At 40.6% G+C, this 23,286-nt stretch overlaps 1 protein-coding gene across 1 annotated transcript; it reads right to left on the bottom strand.

The window, feature by feature from the left end:
• Positions 1-1,364: 1,364 nt before the first annotated feature.
• Positions 1,365-23,060, bottom strand: LOC115790596 (von Willebrand factor A domain-containing protein 5A-like). The gene is made up of 19 exons (XM_030744428.1): positions 22,954-23,060; positions 18,747-18,804; positions 18,456-18,658; positions 18,139-18,361; positions 7,458-7,618; positions 7,260-7,374; positions 7,008-7,156; positions 6,831-6,919; positions 6,396-6,540; positions 6,058-6,137; positions 5,867-5,981; positions 5,599-5,757; positions 5,402-5,505; positions 4,910-5,130; positions 4,790-4,825; positions 3,762-3,860; positions 2,176-2,330; positions 1,665-1,788; positions 1,365-1,537 (listed from the first exon to the last, which is right to left on the bottom strand). Exons 2-19 carry the CDS (start codon positions 18,784-18,786, stop codon positions 1,458-1,460), a joined length of 2,298 nt encoding a protein of 765 aa, XP_030600288.1. The 5' UTR covers positions 18,787-18,804; positions 22,954-23,060; the 3' UTR covers positions 1,365-1,457.
• Between the last annotated feature and the right edge of the window lie 226 nt (positions 23,061-23,286).

Below are 23,286 nucleotides of genomic sequence, written 5' to 3'. Positions count from 1 at the left end.
ACATAAAAAAAAAATCACAAAGAAGGAATAATAGCATAATAAAATAATGTAATATAATCTTTAGATTGGAATCAGAAACAGCTGTTACATTCACACACAGTTTTTCTTTTAACCCCTTTTTTTTGTTGTCCTTATTCTTTGGACACAGATTCATGGATATAGTGGAGGAGGACATGCAGAGGGGTGGTGTGACAGAGGAGGATACTCAGTATAGGGTAAGATGGAGGCAGACGATCTGCTGTGGCGGCCTCTAAAGGGAGCAGCCGAAAGAAGACTGGAAACAGGTGCTGCTGCAGGACCGTGTGCTGCTGTAGGCTTTAACTAAAGATCAGTCAGCATGGATTATACAATTTGATTCTAAAAATGACAGTGGGGAAAAGGCTGATTGTAGCTTCAGTGTTTTTTGTTTTAGTTTATTTTACTTTATCTGCTATAATCATAGTTGCTTTTTAAGAACATTTTATCAGATTATTATCAGACTTTGGTGCAGCTCAGTGGATGCCTTATGACCTCTGTTGGGGTTTTATGTTTTTTACCCAATGAATAAAATGGCAAATAAACTGATCATGCAGTGAGGCAGGCCTGCGTTTAGTTTGACTAAATTTTTATTTGTTAAATTTTGTGTTAAATTACGTCCAGTGTTTTCATGTTATGTCATTTGTTTCACAGTATTTCACATTATTTTTTACTCCTGTGTGCTCAAATATGGGACTTTACTGGACAGCTTTTTTTTTGTTGTCATAGTGTTGGCTAAAAATGTTGGCTAGTTAAAACTAGCCAACATTTTTTGATGTATTTGTCCCAAATTACTGACAATGGTTCTTTTTACTGAGTCTTTGGGAATGGGAGTCAGCGAGGGACTATGTGCTGCTGTGGGACCTTAAAGGAACAATCGGCATGCATCAGCAGAATGCAAGTATTTTATGGACAAAATTGTCGAGAAGCTGGACTGAATAGATCTATTAGCTGTTTATTTCCATTCACTGCTCTTCATTGACAACAATCTCATGAGAACTGTGAATTGTATCAATTTTCAGAACAAGAACAGGAAGTGGAACAGCTCTCCTTAACCTGGCTTTGGTGAAACAAGTCAAAAGTAACCAAACATGAACATCATCACCATCCAGTGGGAGAGAAAACAAATGAACACACAATTTCAATATATTTTGTATACTTTACTTTTTTTTAAGCTGTCCAGTCTTTACTGTGCATATGTGTTATGAGTATTCAGATAATTCTTCATATGCTTTTTTTTTTTTACAATGTTAAATCCAAATTAGGTATGACGGTAAAATACCACTTTACAATAAAAGAAGATTTTTTTTCTTTTATAGCAGTGACAAAAAAAAAAAAAAAAAGTAGGCTACACAAAACAGCACTGAATCAAAGGCAGTATGGTGAGAGTAGATCTGCTTCTGTTCATCAGTCCTGAAGGTGAAGCCACTTTAAGAAATCCCTCAGAGCCCCAGAGCTTCTTTTTTCATGCTGCAACCCAACAGGGCATTTCCAGCTTCCACACACTCTGTCACACACCGTGCTAAAAACACAAAACACAAAGAGATCATAAGAATGAATGTGGGGGGAATGCTGACTCCAGTATCAAACAATGTTTGTTTTGTTTTTTTTTAAAAAAGCATTTTATCTGTTATTCTCCTGGTTTCTACCTTTCTGAGCACGGAGCCATGAGGCAGCCTTCATAGCCAGAAGCTCCCACTCATCCTTTGCATCCATCTTTAAGCCATGAAGCCAGATCAGAGCCAGAATGGTGGCCCACACTTCACTGTTGGCCTAGTTCAAACAGTCAAAGATGATCAAATGAAACAGAACACAAGAAAATCACAAGCTTATTTTCTACAGCTGTGATAGCATAAAGATACTTTAACAGGAAAATATTTTCTGCTGGTTTGTGGTTCCTGGATAATATCAGACAGCGGTGCAGCTCAGGGGGTGCTTAGGAGTCTGAGTGCCACCAGTGATTTTCATGCAGTGAGGCAGGCCTGCATTAGTTTGCCTTCATTTTTATTTGTTTCATGTTCTGTTAATGTTCTATATTTTAAGTACCTTCAATATTTTCATTCAAATGATGCTATGGAATGTGTTATACCGTATCGCACATTATTAGTTTGTGTTACTGTTTCAATGGATTAAAAAAAACAAAACAAAAAAACAGCCCACCTTTGCAGGCTTTGACTTTTCCACCTCCTCGCTGCTCTTTCCCAGTGCAGCAGCCAGAGCTGGATCCAGCAGCCAGCAGCCAGATGCTTTCTGGAGGGAGACTAACTGCAGCAAAGGGTCTCTGGGTGGCTGCTCAGCAGTTTTATTCATCAGCACTCAAGGGGAAAATTGAAAAATAAATGAATAAAAATAATTTATGTTGATCACTATGAGTTTAATTCATAAAATACTTCAGATGATTTGGTTAGCATCCATGTGGCAGTTTGTCATAATGAGGGCTGTTATTTCTAGTTAAGGTAATTAAAATAGTTTTAAATAGTTTTATATTTATGAGTATTAGATGATGGCTGTTTATGTGATTTCTGCTTTTAAATCTTGCATTTGTCAGTTGTCTTTGAGTTAATGACAATAATTTCTTCCTCAAAACATCAGTATGCTAAGAAATTTCACCATTAATTAAAAAAGCCCTTTCTTGATCCAGTTGTGTTAGTTAATTATAGACAGGTTTCCTTTTATTTCACTGCAGCATTTGATACCGTTGACTGTAATATTTTACTACAGAGATTATAACACACTGCTGATAATATAGGAACTGCACTGCAGTGGTTTGTTCATGTAAATGGAGAGTCTTCTTCACACAAAACTTAGACATGGAGTTCCACAGGGTGCTGTGCTGGGACCAGTACTTTTTACATTATGCATGCTTACCTTAAGCAATATTATTACCAAACACTGCATACATTTTCATTGCTAAGAAGATGATACCCAGCTTTATTTATCCATGAAGCCAGGGCTCAGATGTTCAAAAGGTGTAATCTGGATAAAAATTATCTGCTTTGGTAATCCTTTGTTTGTTCCGTAGATCATATGATCCAGCTCACTTTTATCATGGTTGAAATACACAAGATCACACTGATCCAGGAACAGAGTTCTAAGGATTACCATATCCAAGATTACCACTACTTTAACTGGATGTAGGGGGCACCAAAATTCACATAAAATAAAAAAATATCCTTAATTAAATTCATATAAAACTTAATATAGTTTTATATTAAAAGTCATCATGGAATATTTACTTAACAACAATCTCATTTAATTAAAAATCTGTTTACCTGACCTACTTTGCTATGATATGGATGCATTATACTGCATGAAATAAACTGTACCCCCCCCCCCCCCCCCCCCCCACACACACACACACACACACACACACACTCCAACCTGTTTCAGCAGATTACTGCCCCTCCCTGAGTCTGATTCTGCTGGAGGTTTTTCTTCCTGTTAAATGAGCTTATTCTCCCTACTGTTGCCAAGTGATCTGCTCATACAGGGTTGTGTGATTGTTGGGGTTTCTTTGAATTCTAATATAAAGCACGTAGAGATGACTGCAGCTGTGGACTGATTATTGATAAATACAACTTAATTGAAATTAATTGAATTATATCCCAAAAACATTTACACATTAAAACACACATTAAAAACAACAGTTAAAATTAGAAGCACAAACTTACAAATTACACTTTGGAAAGAATCAGTACATGTTTATAAAGTGTGTGCACCTAAAGCAAAGAGGTCAAAACACATACCTGTATCAGTGCATTCCCCTCTGAAGTCCTCACATGTTTCAAATAAGGCAAAACCCATATCATCGTTGCTTGAATAGTCTTCATCTTCATAAGACATGCCTTGTTACAACAGCGATCACACCAAAACATTTTAGATTTCTAGTCTAAATTAAAACAGAATTAAAACACTGTTTTTTTAAATTACACACTAAATTCAGTAGCAAATGAAAGTGATGCAGGATCTTGTTGCTCTTGAGCCTGAGTGCAATGTGTGAATGACCTGAATTGTTCATGTGTAGCATGAGCAACTCATTTGACATCCTGTGATCCAAACAAAGTTCTAAGGTCTCGTCTGAGTCCTCACCCAGAAATGCAACTCCATGATTTACATATAATAGACCACTAATACTATCAGTAATAAGTGACATGGCTTTGATTTATTCTGGTGGCATATGACATAAAAGGTGTTTCAGCCTTATTGTCTGAGCTCCAACATGTTGAACTCTTTGAGAGAAAATAAAGAACAACAAATAATAACAAAAGATTTAAGCATCAAATAAGCTCAATAACACAACAGGGGCCTGTGGATTGTTTTGAATAAGTCACTTTGCTTCAGCTAGTAATTAAAATTAGCTCTGGGGTCAACATTAAAGTGATGTAAAAGGTAATGGATCAATAATTTCATTCCAATAAATTATTGCATATAATTGGAAAACAGACCATTTTTAGACTCTAGTGCAGCACCATCATATGTAAAACCACCTGTGTTAGAGCAGAGGTGATGGCACGCAGCTCTGTTGTTAATACTTATTGTTGTAATCTGGATAAATTTCCTTCCAAGTGAACACAGTGGCCAAATTTCTTACTAGTCTGGTATCTGCTCTATCAACACACAGGGTTAGTCTAAAATATAATAACTTGGATACTATGCAATCAAATTATTTGTCAATGCTGCTTAACCTGGAAAGAAAACAAGAAGGATTTGAAAGTGGTTATTGATGTAGATGTACTCTTATTGTGTATCTAAATGTAATGAACCTTGTACTCACCTACAGAACTCAGACAACAATGGACAGCACCATCCACTGAGAAGATAAAAGATTACATTGATGCCACAAGCACAATATGGTTGAACAGGACAGGGTTCCTCCTTGTTGCTTTACACTCACTGGGTACTGGAATATCTCGGTGCAGAAGAGGTCCTTGGATCGCCTCGTTTTTGTCTTTGTTGACAGCAATGAAGGCGGTGAAAGAACTGCTCACTCCTGATTGGACACTCAGCTGCACCACCTTCTCCTTCACTCCTCCATCATTCTCTCGCCTGCTGTCTCCCTCTTCCATCTCTAGCGAGCGAATAAGAGTGCGAGCAGCTAACCTGTGGACTGTTAATCTACAGACAGGAGCAGGAAGCACAGCTGGAGTTCATTCATTTAAGTCCTTTAAAAAGGTTTATAAGCACATAATAATAATAATAATAATAATAATAATAATAATAAAGCTCTCAATGACGAAAAATAAAACAAACAATATAAACCTGCTAAAAGACAGAAAGTACTTAGGCAGTGTGATGCTTTAAAATCAGCATAAATGTCAGTATCCCCACATGCTCTCAATAGTGAAGTCACTGTTTAATTCTGCCAGCAGACTAACAGCTCATTTACCCAGTGTCTGCTGCAGGTCTGAGACTGAAGTGCAGCTGGTTCTCAGAGGGATGACCTGCCAGGCTGTACTTCACTGTCACACAGCCCTCTGCTGCCTCTGAGCTCTGAGACAGAATTACAGTGTTGGAAATCAATTTCATCTTTGCAAAACATCACAAGCATAAATGCAGAGCTCTTTCACTGTGTGCTGCTCCAACCTGTCCAGTGAGCTGAGCATAAATCAGTGACCTTTGACCCTGGAAAACTGCTGTGATTGGTGGAGAGAGGACAGTGACAGACACTTCCTTTGGTAAATCCCATGTGACTGAAACACCCTCCACAATTGGCTGCAGAGCAAATCGCAGCGACTGCATCACCTGATAAGTACAAGAATTTGAAAAAATAATTAAATTTGAAAACCCGTCTCCTCCAAATAAAAACATAATGTTGCATTTTTACTGTAATTGTTATGACTTATTGTCTCACTTTTGGTTGCATCCTGTCAGTCCCTGTGATGAACTGAGCGTGACCTCCTCCTTCCTTGGCCATCCCATTGATGAGAGCAGAGCTGGCCCCTTCCCCAATCCCAAAAGAGAAACACCTGCAGTACAACAGCTTGTTTTAAAAACACACAGCTTTGGTGCACAGCACATGTCATCATGTTACTGGTGTTTTACCTGTGAGAACCTGAATTCTCCTTCACCAGATCTATCACTTCTTTGGTGTTCCACACCTCTCCATCAGTAAAGACAAACAGCTGAGAGCAGAGTTTAGACACAAGGTCACACCTACAAGCTGAAACAGAACTCTCTGAGAGAGATACATCCAAGCTGTCAGTAACACAACTTGTTTTAAGATTTTAGCTGGAAGTTGTGAGAGGAACAGTACGAGCCAGTCAGCAGATCAACCAGTGTATTATTAGTAGATTGTAAACTGATCAGTCTCAACATATATTCTCCTTCTCTATGGTAATGATGTTTGAGTAATTGTGAGAACATTGAAAAGAGGGTGTTACCTGTCTAGGCTGATTGGGAATGCAGGGCTGGCTGTAAATATGTTTGAGGGGCTGCAGGATCACCGTTCCTCCCAGATCAGCCTCCATCTGCTCAACTTTCTTCAGAGCCTCCTCCATGGTCTTCTCACTATACTCCACACTCTTACTGTCACGGGAAACACAGAAGTGAGGGATGGTTGGAAAGCACTGCCAATCTCTGCACTGTTACACTTTCAAAGCTGACTTTTAAAAAAAGAACAGCAGCTTAGCTAAAGGAGCCTGAAGTATTCTAGAAATATCTATTTCAAAATAGTTTGACTTCATAATTTTTAAAGGTATCAAAGAGTCAAAAGGCAACATCTTATATACGTAACAATTAGGCAGATATTTTATTACACATATTCACACAAGTGACAACATTGACTTAAGCACATTTTTGTGGACTAAGTCACTCACGGGAAGATGTGTTCATATCTGGACCCAAAACTGTAAATGTTGAAATAGCAGCCCATTGGTAAACTCTTCAACAGGAGCAGCAGAGTATCCTTAAGAGAAGAGGGAAAACATGGTGAGGCCACTGTGTGAGAGGAACACTGAAAGACTTTTATGATTGTAATAAATTATTATGGATACCCTGGCACTGCGGATGCGAGTATTACTCATACTTCCAGATCGATCCATTAGGAACACAAACTCTCCACATGAAGCCAATGAAGACATCACAGACTGGGGGAACTCAGGGTACAGACTCACCATCACCACTGGATCACCCATCAGAGTGCCTGAAAATGAAAAAGAATTTTTTTGTGTGTGTTTTTAAAAAGACATTTAAGTGCTGATTAAATTTTTATTTGCAAACTAATAACTTCATTAATTTTCACTGACCTGCCTCAGCAGAGGCCTGTCCTGCCTCCACCACAGCAGTGGGCTGGTGGGCATCTTTGTAATAAATCAGCAGTTCAACATCTCTGTCAAACCTGTGTCCTGCAGCCAACTTGACCTGCAGACCACAAACACATTCATATTTAGTTCTCAGTAATCAGTAACAACCACACACAGCAGACACATCAGCACTCTACCTACCGTGGCCTGGGTTTGATCAGTGCTGAGGTACTGGAGAGGGTCCAGGGAACAGTTGGACTCTGCTTTAGAGACTGGACGAGGAGAGGACACTCGGGCAGAGAAAGACAGACTGTAGGGCACCAGAAAGGCTGGAACAGAAATCACCTGGACACCTTCACTACCTGCACACAACATCAGGTTAGAAATGCTGTAAATACTGAAGCATTGGACACTCAAACCATTTTGGCTGTAAATAGGGCCGGCATAGGCGACATATGCAGCTGTATAAGGCCCGCAAGCTCACTTAAATTTTTCATCCATCCATTCGCTTCCGCACATCCTGTTAAGGGTTGCGGGGGGGCTGGAGCCTATCCCAGCTGTCATAGGGCGAGAGGCAGGGTGCACCCTGAACAGGTCGCCAACCTGTTGCAGGGCCAACACAGAGGGACAGACGACCTTTCACACTCACATTCATGCTCTCATTCACACCTATGGGCAATTTAGATTAGCCAATTAACCTAACCCCAGTAAGTGCCTGTCTTTGGCATGTGGGAGGAAACCGGAGTACCCGGAGGAAACCCACGCAAGCACGGGGAGAACATGCAAACTCCACACAGAGAGAGGGAGAGGCCTGGGCCAAGGTGGAATCGAACCCAGGCCTTCCAGATAGTATTCTTACTGTGAGGCAGCAGTGCTAACCACTACGCCACCATGCTGCTTAAATTTTTCATGAATTTTTTTTTTTTTTTTTTTTTAATTTTTCATGAATTTTTTTTTTTTTTTAACATGCCGATGTCCTAAATGAAAGGAGAATCTATTCCAGCACTACAGGATTGTACAGTTATAACAATACTAATTTAATGAGTAGGCTACTTGCTGACTGACTGCATGTGTTTGCGTGCATTAAGGTAGTTTGGGCAGGCATGCACTGACAGCACTCTAGGTGACATGATGGCACATCAGTTACAGTCATTGGTGTGTGAAGCTACCAAGCAGAAATGTCACAAAAAGTACCTGTCCCTCTGGCACAGAGAAGAGGAAAAAAGCAAATGGACTAGTTCTTATATCGCACTTTTCTACTCTGAGCAGGGCCGTATTACCGACCGGGCGAGTGGGGCTGGCGCCCCGGGGCCCATGGATCCAGGGGGCCCAGGGGGGGCCCAACAACAATCCAGATACCGATGTCGATGCTGATTGCGATAGAGCCCTCTATTCTAGGATCTTCTTTAGTTGTACTTCTTTAGTCTATAAGGGTTAACTGAAATGGGCTGGGGGGAGTGACAGCAGTCAGAGGGCCCTCGGCCACAGGACATAGGAACCAGAGGGCCCTTGGGCCATGTCGTACAGCAACCTGAGGGCCCCTAGGCCACAGAGGACGGCAATCAGAGGGCCCCTGGGCCACGGGGGATGGCAAAGGGCCCCTGAACCACGGGATATGGCAACCAGAGGGCCCCTGGGCCACGGGGGACGGCAATCAGAGGGCCCCTGGGCCACGGGGGACGGCTATCAAAGGGCCCCTGAGCCACGGGATATGGCAACCATAGGGCCCCTGGGCCACAGGAAACGGCAATCAAAGGGCCCCTGGGCTATGCGGTACGGCGACTAGAGCGCCTAGGGGGACAGCAATCAAAGGGCCCCTGGGCTACAGGATATGGCAACCAGATGGTCCCTGGGCCATGCAGTACGAAAACCAGAGGGCCCCTGGGCCACAGAATATGGCAACCAGAGGGCCCCTGAGCCATGATGTATGGCAACCAGAGGGCCCCTGGGGCATGGGGGACGACAACCAGAGGATCCCTGGGCCATGAGGAACGGCAGCCATTGTAAGAGAAAAACCAATATGGATTTTCCAGTGGACTCAGTCCTGCTAAAAATCACAGAAAGTCGCAATTGGCTCTCTGAAAAGTCGCTTAAAGTCACCAGATGACATCATGACATTACGTATGATGTCACAGCACCATGCACGCAATGCCAATCTCTAGAAAACGTGTGGGGACGGTTATGTCTGTAGTAGAAGAAGACAGTGCTAGCGGATTTTTACAGATCAGAGCTAATCTGCAGCACTGATTCACCATTAGAAATGCTTCTGACAGCGGCGCAAAGCTACAGTTATGTTGAGAACAATAATTTTTGTCACTTTAAAGACGAGCAGCCAGATTCACCAAAAGGTTGCGAAAGTTGCTAAATGTTTTTTTGTCGCTAGGGATGCCCACAAGTGCGGACGTTTTTCCTTTCCAAAACCCCGCCACTCCGAACGGGGTTAGGGTTAGGGTAAGGGGGTAGGGATATGCACCCCCGGTTTCGGGTTTCGGAGTAGCGGGGTTTCGTAATGGAGAGGTGTAACCCCCACAAGTCACTAAATCTAACGGCAAAGTTTCTCAATTGACAACACCTGCTTCGTGACCACAACGTATCCTGGGCCTAACGCTGGCCCCAGTAGAGAGCTAGTAGAACTTGTATCTATTTTCTGTGGGAAGTGATTTCGATGGTGATTCACTTGTCATGATACCTATTAGTTGTCTTCGGGGAGAGTAATAGACAAGTAGACATTCACCTTCGGAACACCAGGTTTTGTACCACTTCACTTTGTAGATTACGCTTCCATATGTCCCACATTTAAGTGAAAATTGAATCTAATATTCTTAAATCCATTTATCGAAACTTCTATCAATATTATTTTATTAATATCTCACATATCAGATTTAGCCACCAACAATTTGTTTAAAAGCTCATAGACATTTACATAATATTATAACTGTAATGGAATAAATTATATTGTACTTAAAGACTTATGTCATTGAAAGAGCAACTGTATTTTTTCAGTGAACAAATTTGGATTTCCAATGTCGATTTTCCAGTGGACTCAGTATTGTTAAGAAAATCACAGAAAGTTGTTATTGACTCTCTCAAAAGTCGCTAGAAGTCGCCAGATAAAGTCATGACATTATGTATAATGTCACAGCGTTATAACGGGTGCACGGCTACGACTATCCTACAAGAAGGCAGTGGGATTCATGTCGCTATTGCGACATGCTGCTATGCCGACAATTGATGTCTATTGTCGGCATAGCGATATGTGCCTAACCCAAAACTATTCCTAACCTTAACCATCAGTGAAGAAGTGTCGGAATAGCGACATGTCGACATAGCGGGATGTCGGAATAGGTATTGCTAACCAAGGCAGTGCTAGCAGCTTTTTACAGATCAGAGCTAATCTGCTGCCCTATTTCTCCATTAGAATGGCTTCTGACAGTGGCGCAGGGCTACAGTTGTGTTGAAAAATAATGCTTTTGTCACTTAAAAGACAAGTAGCCAGATTCGCCATAAAATCGCCAAAGTCAATAGATGGTTTCTTTTATCGCTAGAGATGCGCACAAGTTACTAGACCTAGCAACACTGTCGCTTTGTGACCACCACATATCCTGGGCCTAACGCTGGCCCCAGTAGAGAGCTAGCAGAACTTGTATCTATATTCTGTGAGAAGTGATTTTGCTCCTGCACAATATTGTTTGCACACAAAATGACATGGTGATTCACTTGTCATTATAACCTATTAGTTCTCTTTGGGGAGAGTAATACACCAGTAGATATTCACCTTAAGAACACAAGGTTTTGTACCTCTCAACTTTGCAGATTTTGCTTGCATATGTCCATATGAACAAATTTGGATGTCCAATATGGATTTTCCTGTGGAAATCACAGAAAGTCACTATTGGCTCTCTGAAAAATCGCCAGATGACGTCATGACGTGACATATGACGGCAAAGCGTCATACACAACGCTCACCTCTAGAAAACGTGCATGCATGGCTGCGTTCATAATGCAAAAGGGCAATGCTAGCAATTTTTAAAGATTAGAGCTAATCTGCAGCACTATTTCACCATGAGAAACACTTCTGATAGCAGCACAGAGTTACATTTATGCTGAAAAACAATGACTATGCCAGGTGCATGTCGCTATTGCCATTGATTTCTATTGTCGGCATAGCGGTATGTTTTGGTTTTGTTTATTACTGACACACTGTTTAATTAAATGTGCCTAACCCAAAACTATTCCTAACCTTAACCGTCAATAAAGGCATATGCCTTACCCTAAAACTATTCCTAACCCTAACCGTCAGTAAAGGCAAATATTTATTACATTAGTTGTCGGAATAGCGGCATGTCGGGATAGCGAGAATCAACGGACAATGCCACTGAAAAGATGAGTTGAGTCATCAGCTGACCAAAAAGTTGCCAAAGGCGCTACACGACATTTTTAGTCGCCAGGGACCATCAAAAGTCACTGAATTGGCCACAAGTAGTGGACTGAAAGAAGGGGCGGAGACTTTGGCTCTGTCTCTATATATATAACCCCCTGCATCACTTCTGTTCACTCAGAACTTGACCTTGGCCTTTTTAAAGGCTTGCATTCATTTGTATCATATTATATTAAGCTATACTATATCATTATACGTATAGTTTAATATTCAACAGCCTTTTTAAAGGCTTGTATACATTTATATTATATTGTATTATATTATATCATACTATATCATCATATGTAGTTTAATATTCAACAGCCTTTTTAAAGGCTTGTATACATTTATATTTTATTATTGTGTACTATATCACATTATACTATATCACATTATACGCATATCACATTACACCTTTAAAGGTTAAAAGCCTACCTTAAAAGGCTAGTGTATTTCGTGTTTAAATATAACACCTTCCGAACTTTAAGGAGTGTTGTATTGTATTTGGCCATTCTCTGGCAACTTCATTTAGTGAATTTAGCGACATTGCCTATTAGTTTTGATATGTAAACAACAGCTACTTTCTGCCTTTAAGCTTCACACTGCAACTTTTGGCCATCTTTAATAACTAAAAAGCTGATAAGCGACTTTTTCCCATTTTAATCATTTCATCATATTCTGTTCTGTCTTAGGAAGTCTTACACGGTTGAGATATTACCTTTATCTAGCTTCTGCCCTTAATCATATATCGTGTTGTCATCAAGTGACTTTTCACAGAGCCAGTGGCGACTTGGTTTTTTGTTTGTCTTGTTTTTTTTTTTGTTTTTTTTTGCAACTGTCATTAATAGTAGGCCTATGGATTGCAAACAAAAAAGTGGCGCTTCAAAGCGAAGAGCCAAAAAAAACAGAGAGGCAAAACAGGCTGACTTCTTAAAAAATGTGCCTTCGATTTCTGGCTTTTTTGATAAGCCAAAGGATTCCAATGTTGATAATGTCATCAGTGGTCCGAGTTGCAGCAGTGTAGAGAGCACCACTGATTTGATCATGCCGGAGCCCACACAGATCCAATCCGGTGTAGACCTGGCCTCTCAGGCTCAGGCTTCAGGGCCACACACAGAGCTCAGTTTCCACCCAGAAGCTGGGGACACCATCTCCAGTCATGGATCTTCTGCTTCATGCTCAAATACCACAGCCATTCCAGACTCGTGTACTCTTACAACAGCAGACTCACTGTCAGACCAGGAGGAGTACACTGAGACCAGTATCCCATTAGCAGCTAGGACCTCAAACTCCTGGTGTGAAACCGTTAATGACCCTGCTTTGTGGCCAAATGCCATTACTGAACAGGCTAAGTCGATTCTGGTTAGTAGAGGAGCAGTTGCTTTTCAAAATCGGAGTGAAAAGTACCCTGCCTCAATTAGAGATATGACCATGGGGGGTGGCACTAGGAGTTTCACAAATTCCTTAGTCAAATGCTGTCTACCTAATGGTCAGTCTGTGGAAAGGCAGTGGCTCCTTTACTCACCTTCCTCTGGTTGCATTTATTGTTTTGCTTGCAAACTGTTCTCAAGTAAGTGCAATGCATTTGTCAATGGGTTTTCTGATTAGAAACATTCTGAGCTTATCGGTGAGCATGAGAGGAATGAGGAGCATAGGGCTTGCATGTTAGCATTACACAGTCGTTCCAAAGACACAGGAAGAATTGATTCTGATCTTATGAAACAAATTGATGCAGAAAGGCAATACTGGCGGGACGTTTTGAGAAGAGTTGTTGCTGTAATTCAGTTTTTGGGAGAGAGGGGCCTTGCGTTCAGGGGAGATGACGAGCAGTTTGGATCACCTCACAATGGTAATTTCTTAGGCATTATCGAACTGTTGGCCAAATTTGACCCTTTTCTAGCTGACCATCTCCAAAGGTTTGGAGGCAAGGGCAAAGGCTCTGTGTTCTATCTCTCATCCACAATCTGTGGGGAATTTATCCACTTAATGGGAGAAAGAACAAAGGAAGCGATTATCAGTGAGATAAAAGAGGCCAAATACTTTTCTGTTATCGTTGACTCCACTCTCGATCTTGCACATGTGGACCAACTCACTTTTATTTTCAGATTTGTTGAAGCTGGGGGAGACGTTGTTGAGCGGTTTCTGGGTTTCGAGCCTATTGAGAATCATAGCGGGAGCAATTTGGCTGAATGTGTTGTTGCAATGGTGGGGAACCTGGGCCTAGACATAAGTAACTGTCGTGGCCAGTCTTACGACAATGCAAGTAATATGTCAGGAAAGTACAATGGAGTTCAAGCTCATCTGAAACGCATAAACCCATTGATTTGTTATGTCCCCTGTGCTGCACATTCATTGAATTTAGTTGGTGTCAATGCTGTTGACAGTAGCCCAGAAGCTGGGCGTTTCTTTGACTTCCTGCAATCTTTGTACACATTTTGTGCCTCTTCAACACACAGGTGGGGAAAGGTTTTCAGAAATACAAATGTGAAACTCACACTGAAGTCCTTGTCAGGCACTCGCTGGAGTGCAAGAGCTGAATCAACAAATGCTCTGTGGAAATATTATGCACAACTGAGAGATTCACTGAACAATATTTCCAAAGATCCACAGGAGAAACGTGACACTAGAAGTGCGGCCTCTGCACTTTGTGGCAAGCTGGACACCCTAGAGATAGCTGTCATGGCATACTTTTGGGATACAATACTGCAGCGGTTCCAAGCCACAAGCCTGCAGTTACAGAAGCCTAACATCAACATAAATACGGCAACACAGCTTCTCAGTTCTCTTTGTGATTTTGTGGCAGCACAGAGAGACAATTTTGCCCATTTTGAAAGATCAGCCTTAAGTGTTACTGATTCAGTCTCCCAAGACTACAGACATGATCTCCAGCGCACAAAGAAGCGCAAACATATGGCTGATGAAAGTGCAGAGCCACATGTTAAATTAGGTGGAAAAGAAAAGTTTCGAATTGAAACGTTCAATGTTCTAATTGACAAGCTTGTGTCCTGTCTTGACCATCAGTTAACTGCATACACACACTTGACCAATCTTTTTCATGTTCTTTTCATGCCTGATAATATGTCAATCAGTGAGCTCACTTCAAGGGCCGAAGCACTTGCTGCAGCATATCCCACTGATCTAACCATGAGCCTGGCAGATGAACTTGTTCAATTCAAATCATTCATTCCAAAAGAACAAAGATGCCCAAATACAATGCTAAAGACCGTGGTAAATTTGGATTTGCAGTCCACTTTTCCAAGTCTTTACATCGCACTTCGACTGTTCTTGACTCTGCCAATTACGAACTGTGAAGGGGAACGGTCATTCTCCAGAATGGCTCGAATAAAAAATGAGCTCAGGATGAAAATGACCCAAAATCGTCTGAACTCCCTCTCACTTCTTGCAATTGAATCACAGTTTGTGCAACAGCTGAACTTTGATGAGTTGGTAGATGATTTTGCACGAAGGAAGAGCAGAAAGAGACTTTTGTAGGGGAGTGTGTGTCGGGGGGGGGGGTTGGTATGGGCTCGGAGCGGGGGGGGGGGGGGGGGGGGGGGGGGGGCTTGCAATCTCCTTGCCCCGGGGCCCAGACCCACCTTAATCCGGGCCTCACTCTGAGCACTCAAAGTGTTTATAAAACACATTTACATTCACACCCATTAATACAAGCACTTCCATGATTAACTAAGCTAAGTGCTTTTATTATCTAACATTGACACACATTCACACTCCAACGCTTGTGTCGGAGAGCAACTTGGGGTTAAGTATCTTGCCCAAGGATACATGGGCATGCAACCTGGAGTAGCCAGGAATCGAACCACCGACGTCCCAATCAGTAGGTGACCTGCTCTACCTCCTGAGCTACAGCCACCCCACCACAAATAAGGTTAAAGCAAGAAAAATGACAAGAGCACAAAGGTATGTATCCATGAGTAATTAGTTTTGTTGTTAACCAATTTCAAAGTGTTGCATAGTCAGCTATCCCTAGCTGATGCAGACTGAAACTGGTGTCTCTATCATGTTGCTAGATCATCCATATATAAAAAGCAAACAAACAAAAAAAAACCCACAACCTGTCGGCCAGGGTCCCCAACCTCAGTGTGTTCTACTTAATATACATTTTGCTTGGATCTTATTGTCATGGTCCTGCGACCCACTGTTTTCAGTTTTTGTTTTTTTTTATATTTTTTAAGGTTACTGTTTGATTCCTAGTGTCTTGTGTTTTTCTTTTTTTTACTCCCAGGCTTCTTAGTTTTATCTGAGTTCTGTTCTCAGCCGTTGTTCACTTTCTATTTAATCATGTGTTTCAGTTCTCAGGCTTCCTGTTCACGGCTCAGTTTGGTGTTTTATTGTTTCTGGTTGGTTCTCCGGTTAAATAGATTTAGTCCTGGTCTCAGTTCCTTGTGCTGTAGTTTAAGTCCTCCAGTGGTGTTCCACCCTTTTCTGTCTAGTACGTGTTATGATCTCATTTCTTTAGTATGGTTTGTAGTCTCTGTGCTTCTCTGCATTGTGTCAAGTCAGCATTTTGTCTTTCCATGTCTACTTCCTGTTTTACTTTGGCAATCCTTTGTATCGTATTCAGTTTTGCTTCCCTTGTCTTGCTCGCTGTTCTCCCTGGTGTATCTCCCCAATTACCTCACGTGTATTTATTGTCCGTGTCCTCCTGTTCTTTGTCACATTGTCTCACTTTGATAGTGTGTTTCCGAGTTTCCCAGTGAATTCTTAGTTGTTGACTTATTAGCTCCAGCTGAGCTGTCCAAGTTTCCTTGTACATGATGTGCAACCACCAATAAAGCTAAGTTTTTCTGCTTTCCCTCCTGAGTCCTGCGTTTGGGTTCTTATCCTTCCTGCCACACTGCCGAATTATGACACTTAAATGTCAGGTCTGTTGAATATTTACAAGGTTCAGTGGATGGGACATGTTAGCTGGGCATATCTTGGCTTTATTCATGCATGCATGTTCAGGAATAACTGTGTACTTGTGAGCTGGTTTACTCACTGTTCCTGTGGTGACAGCATTTTGTTGTTTTCACACTGTGATCAGGTTGCATGGATAAATTAGTGGACCTCACTTTTATGCTTCATTTGTACTCTTGGGGTGCCACTGCGCCATTTTTTGGTATAATGTTGTAATAACATATTTATGGGAATTCTTGTAACACTGGGCCCAATTCCTGACCACTTGTATTCAATAATATTCCACTGATGCTCAGCAATTGTGTATGCTGAAAATTTATTATTTATATATTACAAATGGTTTATTTAGCAGTCTGTAATTCAGTGCATTTGCATAGTTATGCAAAAATATTCATCGTTTGGATGAATTTAGCCTAGGTCCCCTTCAAACCCTTTGGTTGTAAAGAACATCTGGTCCACATGATGTTAGAGCTCAAACAAAATAAGTCTTTTGTTCAAGAAACATCAGTTAACAACCAAAAATATTTTACAACTGTTCTAGTTTAAAACAACAACAAATATATATATATATATATATATATATATATATATATATATATATATATATATATATATATATATATATATATATATATATATATATATATATATATATATTCATGCAAAAGCTTTTGTTCTTTTCTGTATTCCCATGACTTTAACCTATAAATGGTACTATGTCATGTACTGGTACAATAAAGTAAACCTAATAAAGACCAAACAGTGAGTGTGAAGTAGTTTATTGAGTAGGATTTTATACCAGAACACGTCAGGCACACAAAAGAACTAAACCTCTATCATAAACCTCTTTATGATCTAAATTGTAGTGAAATAAGGGAAACCCAGTATAAAATTTGGTTTACTGTCATTTAGTTAACGCAGTTTGATGATATAGAATTATAACAGGGAGAGTCAGTGTTTACACAACAAATCCGTCTCTGATGCCATTGTGGAGGAATTTTGGTCAATTCATCTTTACAACATTTTTTCATTTCATTGAGGTTTTCAGGCATTTGCTTATTTGCAGCTCTCATCAGGGCATAACAAGCCTAAATCATCACCCCTCCAAAACCATGCTTGACAGTATGATGTGTGTGTGCTGATATGTTGTGTTTGGTTTTCTGCAGAAGTCTTGTGGTTTGTTGAGATGCAACTTTGCAAACCTAACCTCTGCTGTCATGTTCTTTTTAAAAAGAAGTTGTCTCCTGCAACCCCAACAAAAAAGCCATTCTTGTTCAATCTTTTTCTAATTAAACTGTCATGAACTTTAACATTTAACATGCAAACTGAGGCTGGTAGAGTCTGAGATGTAGCTCTTGGGTTTCTTTTTTTTTTCAGTTTCCCTGAGAGTGTACTAATTCTCCTGGTTCTGTGTTCACCCCTGAGTTTGAAGAGTTTATTTTTTATTTTTTTTACATTTTGTGTTCCATCAGTGATGTGAAGGTTGGTTTAAGACTTTCCCTGGTGTAGCTTAAGGATTTCTGGTCCAAATATTTTGAAGTTTCCTACCCTGAGGTTGGTATCGAGGGTTGAGCACAGCAGGCAGGCAGAACCTCAGCCCATCATCAGCCTGCACAGCCAGCTCAGTGACGTACTCCAACCTGATGGAGGCGCTCTCTCCTGGAGGCAGACTGCCCACACTCAGAGAGAATATATCTGGACTCTGCTCACTCTCCTCCAATAGGAAGGCCTGCTGACCAGAGCTCAGAGCATCATCATACTCCTCACGAGCCTGAAGGACGGAGACGCATGTCAGTATCATTCACTGTGTTTATTGTTGTCTTTAATCTTACTTATAATGAGGTCATATTTACTGTCCAGCTCACCTCCTGTTTCTCCTTCACCTCAGCTACAATCTGTGTCTGTCCAATCTTAGCACTGAAATGACAGACAGCAGCATCTCCAGGCAGAGGGAAGACAAAAACAGCCTCTAATGGTTTGTCCTCCTTGTTCTCGTAGTTCAGAGTGGAGACCACTGTAGCCACATGGTCCCTCACCTCCAGCTCCACCTCAATGCTCTTCAGAGGAACTGACAGAGAAACAGAATTAAAATATCTATATTTACAAATGATTGATATGAAACTGTGTTTATTAAGTATTGATTAGTAACTTTTTACCTGGTTCCTTCTGGACAGTTAGCAGACCACAGGACACCATGTTTGTACCTACACACAGCTAAACAAGAGATTTAACTTTAATATAATTGTTACATTTACATTTCAGAGAAATGCATCCCAAACTGAATACAGAATGTGACTGAGTTGAACCCTCGGTTCTTCAACCAAAACACCAAAATTAAAGCAAAAGAAATAATCCTTAAAGATATAAATGGAATTATAAAATCTGAATAAATATTTATTATTCAGTAAATGAAATCATTTTCTTTAATTTTTTTTTTATATTGATATAGCTGCTTTATTGGACAACCTGACTGTAAAAGAGTGAATTTGACAGTATTACATTTTTTTTCTCATTCCAGACTGAATGCACAAACGCAGTGTGTGTAAACCTTCCTTGCAGAAAAGGAGACTACAAATGCATCACTTGTTGAATAAACGGACGTTATGCAGACATCCTTTCCATCTGCACAACGTCCTATATATACATTTATGTGTGTATATTCTTTTTTAGCCACAGCGGCTTTTGTTGGCAGTGGAGAGAGACAGGAAATGGGGGAAAGATACCGGGGGAAGACACGCGGGCAAATTGGCGACAGGCCGGGACACGAACCCGCGCCGCCTGCACCACAACGCGGCATATGTAAGGGCCACCCAGGCGCACCTTTTTTTAAATCTTTTTTTTCAAGCCTGTCATGTCTGGCAATTTTCGCAATCGGAACGATGATCCGAATGCACTGATGTTCGAAGCATGTATTGAAGCTTCAGTTCACTAGGGTGTGGGCGTATTGGACACTACAGGTATGCAGTAATTTGTAGTTTTCTTTAGTGATTGTTTAAAATAAAGAGGTTATTGCATTTAGTAAGTCTTATGTGTTTGTTTGTTTGTTTTTTTTACAGTTTATGACTGTTTACCTGCTGTCCTTCTTGGTTTTGTTTTTTTCTTTTTGTTTAGTCCGCCCAGCGTTGGGCTATGGTTTTTCTTAGTATGTGTGAGGGCGGACTAACTATTTTTATAAATCTTTTGGTTTGTATGTCCCGTACTGTGTCCCTGATTAGGCAGACATTCCATGTTGCTGTTAATCAGAGGTGGGAAGTAACGAAGTACAAATACTTCTTTATTGTACTTAAGTAGATTTTTCGGGTATCTGTACTTTACTTGAGTATTTATTTTTCTGACTACTTTTTTACTTTTACTCCCTACATTTTTACACAAGTATCTATACTTTCTACATCTTACATTTTCAAAACAAGCTCGTTACTTTAGGTTTATCGCGTCTGCATTTCCGGTCAGTGCGTTCTCAAGCATCAAACGATCTGAGCCTAAACGGAGGAATAATAACATATAAGAGACAATCGTACTGGAGTATCCTCCATCTTATCGCATACAAAGACATTAAAGAGGCAAAACCATATAATTAATGTATCATTTATAGCGCTATAATCACTACGGTCAAGTGAGCTCTCATTTTCGAAGACGCAGTCAAGCTAGCCGCACGTAGAATTACGTTGCGCATTTATACCATATTACGGTACGGCTGTCGGTCGACCTAAAAAACACATCAGAAGTCTTGTTATCCTTCAGTTTCCACCGTTGCAATGCATATTTCATAATAAAAAAAATATTTTCAAGCCTCTAAATACTCAGTTTTGTAAAAGTGTAATTTATTTATCATCTCGAACTTTTAATACAAAACTGAATTAATGTATGCTGCACTGTTTTACTCAAACTGACATTTTTGAAGTGTATTTATAGGAGCACTGTGAAAGGTGACTTGACCGCAGTCTATAATCAGGGGTTACAGGGGGCCAGACCGCCTATGTCGGTAAGTTGTGCTCTTGGTAATTCAGTATTTAGCTAGCGCCGAAGAAGAGGAGCGAAGATAAAGAGAGTAACGTGCGGCAGGTAGTTTTAAATGCAACGTTTCTAAATGCTCAACAAATATCAGCACAAAAAGTGACTGCAGTTTGACACACAGTATGTATGCTAGCTAAAAGAGCAGCTGCTGTATTTCCAGGGAGAGCAAAGAATGAGCGATAACTTCACTCAGATGGAGAAAGATGTAAGACAGAGGACAGGAGAGGAAGGAGAGAGCAGCAGCAGCAGGTCAGCTGATCACAGCCTGCACACCAACATTATTTACTGCAGCTCACAATAGAAAGTTGTGATTCTTCTCCCCATGCAGAGCCACTACAGCTGATCTTAGGGTTCCTCCACCTTCTGAATCCCACTGTAACCCCTGAGTATTTGTGTTTGGCACAGTCACCCTCTACTATGGAGGACACAGAGAACAGAGCTGTGTTTAAATTCTCTTTAACAGTTTGTGTCCTACATAACAGATTCAAGCTGAGTGCATTCAAATACAATTTAGATTGGAGTAACGTTTGTGTTCTCATGTATTATTTTATATTACAATAATGTATAATAGGTTCAGTCAGCTTTACAGAAAAATAGTTGGTAGAAACGTCCCCCAAAGAGCTACTTTTACTTTCTTACTTTGAGTACATTTCAGAGCCTGTACTTTTTAACTTTTACTTAAGTAAATAAGTTGAACAAGTACTTCAACTTTTACTTAAGTATTTTTAATACAAGTACTTGTACTTCTACTTAAGTACAGAATGTCAGTACTTTTGCCACCTCTGCTGTTAATCGTAACCCTGAAACCCGATCCTGTTTGCAGTGTTATCTTGGTGTTTGCATGCAATTGAGATGCAGTGAAATGTATGCATCATATGGGTTGCAGTGAACAGTTGTAGTGTTCTGATGCAGGTGTGTCCGCCTGAAGTGGTGTTCCAAGTTTGGGTCAAATGTTATTCAGTTAACAGTGAATGGAAAAAAAGTTCGAAAGGGAAACCCCCCTATTTGTGGGACATTAAATACTATTATTATAAACGGCATTTATTCTTGTCTTATTCAGGCCGCGGGGGCCATAACATTAAAAACATACACATAGACATTAAGCAGAGCCGTCCCGAGGCATAGGCGACATATGCGGCTGCATAGGGCCCCCTGACCACCAGGGGGCCCCCAAACTCACCCACATTTGTCATTAAACTTTTTTGGTTTGTTTTAATTTTTTTTAAATGCCAATTTCCTAAAAGAAAGAAGAGACTATTCCTACTGTCCAGATTTTTACACTTGTAACAACACTAATTTAATTAGTATGCTACACATATTTCTGTCTCAGACTGATGCTAAAAAGCTAATTCATGCATTTATTACTTCTAGGTTGGACTATTGCAATTTGTTATTATCAGGCTGTCCTAAAATCTCCCTGAAAAGCCTTCAGCTGATCCAAAATGCTGCAGCTAGAATACTGACAGGCACTAGTACCGTATCACCTGAATAGAGCACTTTGCTCTTAGACTGCTGGCTTACTTGTGGTTTCTCGGATACTTAAGAGTAGAATGGGAGGCAGAGCCTTCAGCTTTCTGGCCCCTCTTCTGTGGAACCAGCTCCTAGTTTGGATTCAGGAGACAGACACCCTCTCTATTTTTAAGATTAGGATGACTGTTGGGTTTTCTCTGTAATTATTGTAGGGTATTTACCTTACAGTATAAAGTGCCTTGAGATGACTGTTTATTGTGAGTTGGCACTGTATAGATAAAATGGAATTGAATTGAAAAAATGGAATTGAAAAGGCTGAAACAATAATACATCCTAAAAAATTAATAATCAACTTTTACCCTCCAACGATTAAGTTCAGGGGACAATGAAATGGTATGAAGGGGGCCTCAAATCAAATCTTGCTTAGGGCCCCTTCAAGGCTTGGGCCGGCTCTGACGTTAAGAGCAAAAAACAATAATAGTCAAGATGTTGAACGGATTAATTCTCACGGCGGAACAAGGAAATTAGCGGGTCTGAGCAGTTGAGACACGTAAAACTTTAACTTTAGGCTCGATAAAGCTCACTGAGGCATTAATGTGACTTCGTTAAACAGGATTCAGGTTTATTCTTATTTTTAATCACCAGCGGCAATCCCTGACTTTCACTTTCACATTAAAAACAGCGCGTCTGTTGTAGCCCTATTGACTTTCTTTACTATTTCTCAGTATTGACATTTAAAGACAGTTCATACTGAACTTCAGGGTAACAGCACCCAGATTGTTGTCTTTAAGTTTTCAGGTTTGCATGTCAGTGCGCAGTGATATGATTCTGAGCAGTGAGTGATTGGGCTGCTTGAAGACATGCACGGTAGGAGCTTACCTCTGAGGACAGACTGATGTGTCCGCGACAGTTTCACCTCCTCTTCTAAATATGAGAGAAATTCCGCTAAACACGAAGTATTGTCACTCACAGAGACCGACCTCACCGGGACGACACTACTACCGGGTATGTTTGAGTTTCGAAAGAGAGAGTACCGGATGTGTGGAACTTTGCGCTGCGTTAATGAACTCAGTCCAGTGTGGTTATATTTTTTATAAGGCCAATAAAGCTTATCATTGACATAAAAAATTTCTGTATATTCAGCTTCTGCCTTATCCACTCTACCTGGGTGTGAAATTTCATCTAAGGCTAGTTAAGGACTCCACTTAAATT

This window comes from Archocentrus centrarchus, chromosome 13 (assembly GCF_007364275.1).
Source record: "Archocentrus centrarchus isolate MPI-CPG fArcCen1 chromosome 13, fArcCen1, whole genome shotgun sequence".
NCBI lineage: Eukaryota > Metazoa > Chordata > Actinopteri > Cichliformes > Cichlidae > Archocentrus > Archocentrus centrarchus.
This window is presented reverse-complemented; position numbering and strand designations above follow the sequence as displayed.

Excerpts from the sequence above, each read along its gene's own strand:
- LOC115790596 (XM_030744428.1), bottom strand. The coding sequence starts at position 18,786 with ATGGTGTCCTGTGGTCTGCTAACTGTCCAGAAGGAACCAG. Across the intron at positions 7,375-7,457 it reads CTGATCAAACCCAGGCCACG|GTCAAGTTGGCTGCAGGACA; the intron begins GTAGGTAGAGTG and ends TGTGGTCTGCAG. Across the intron at positions 6,138-6,395 it reads TTCCCAATCAGCCTAGACAG|CTGTTTGTCTTTACTGATGG; the intron begins GTAACACCCTCT and ends CTCTGCTCTCAG.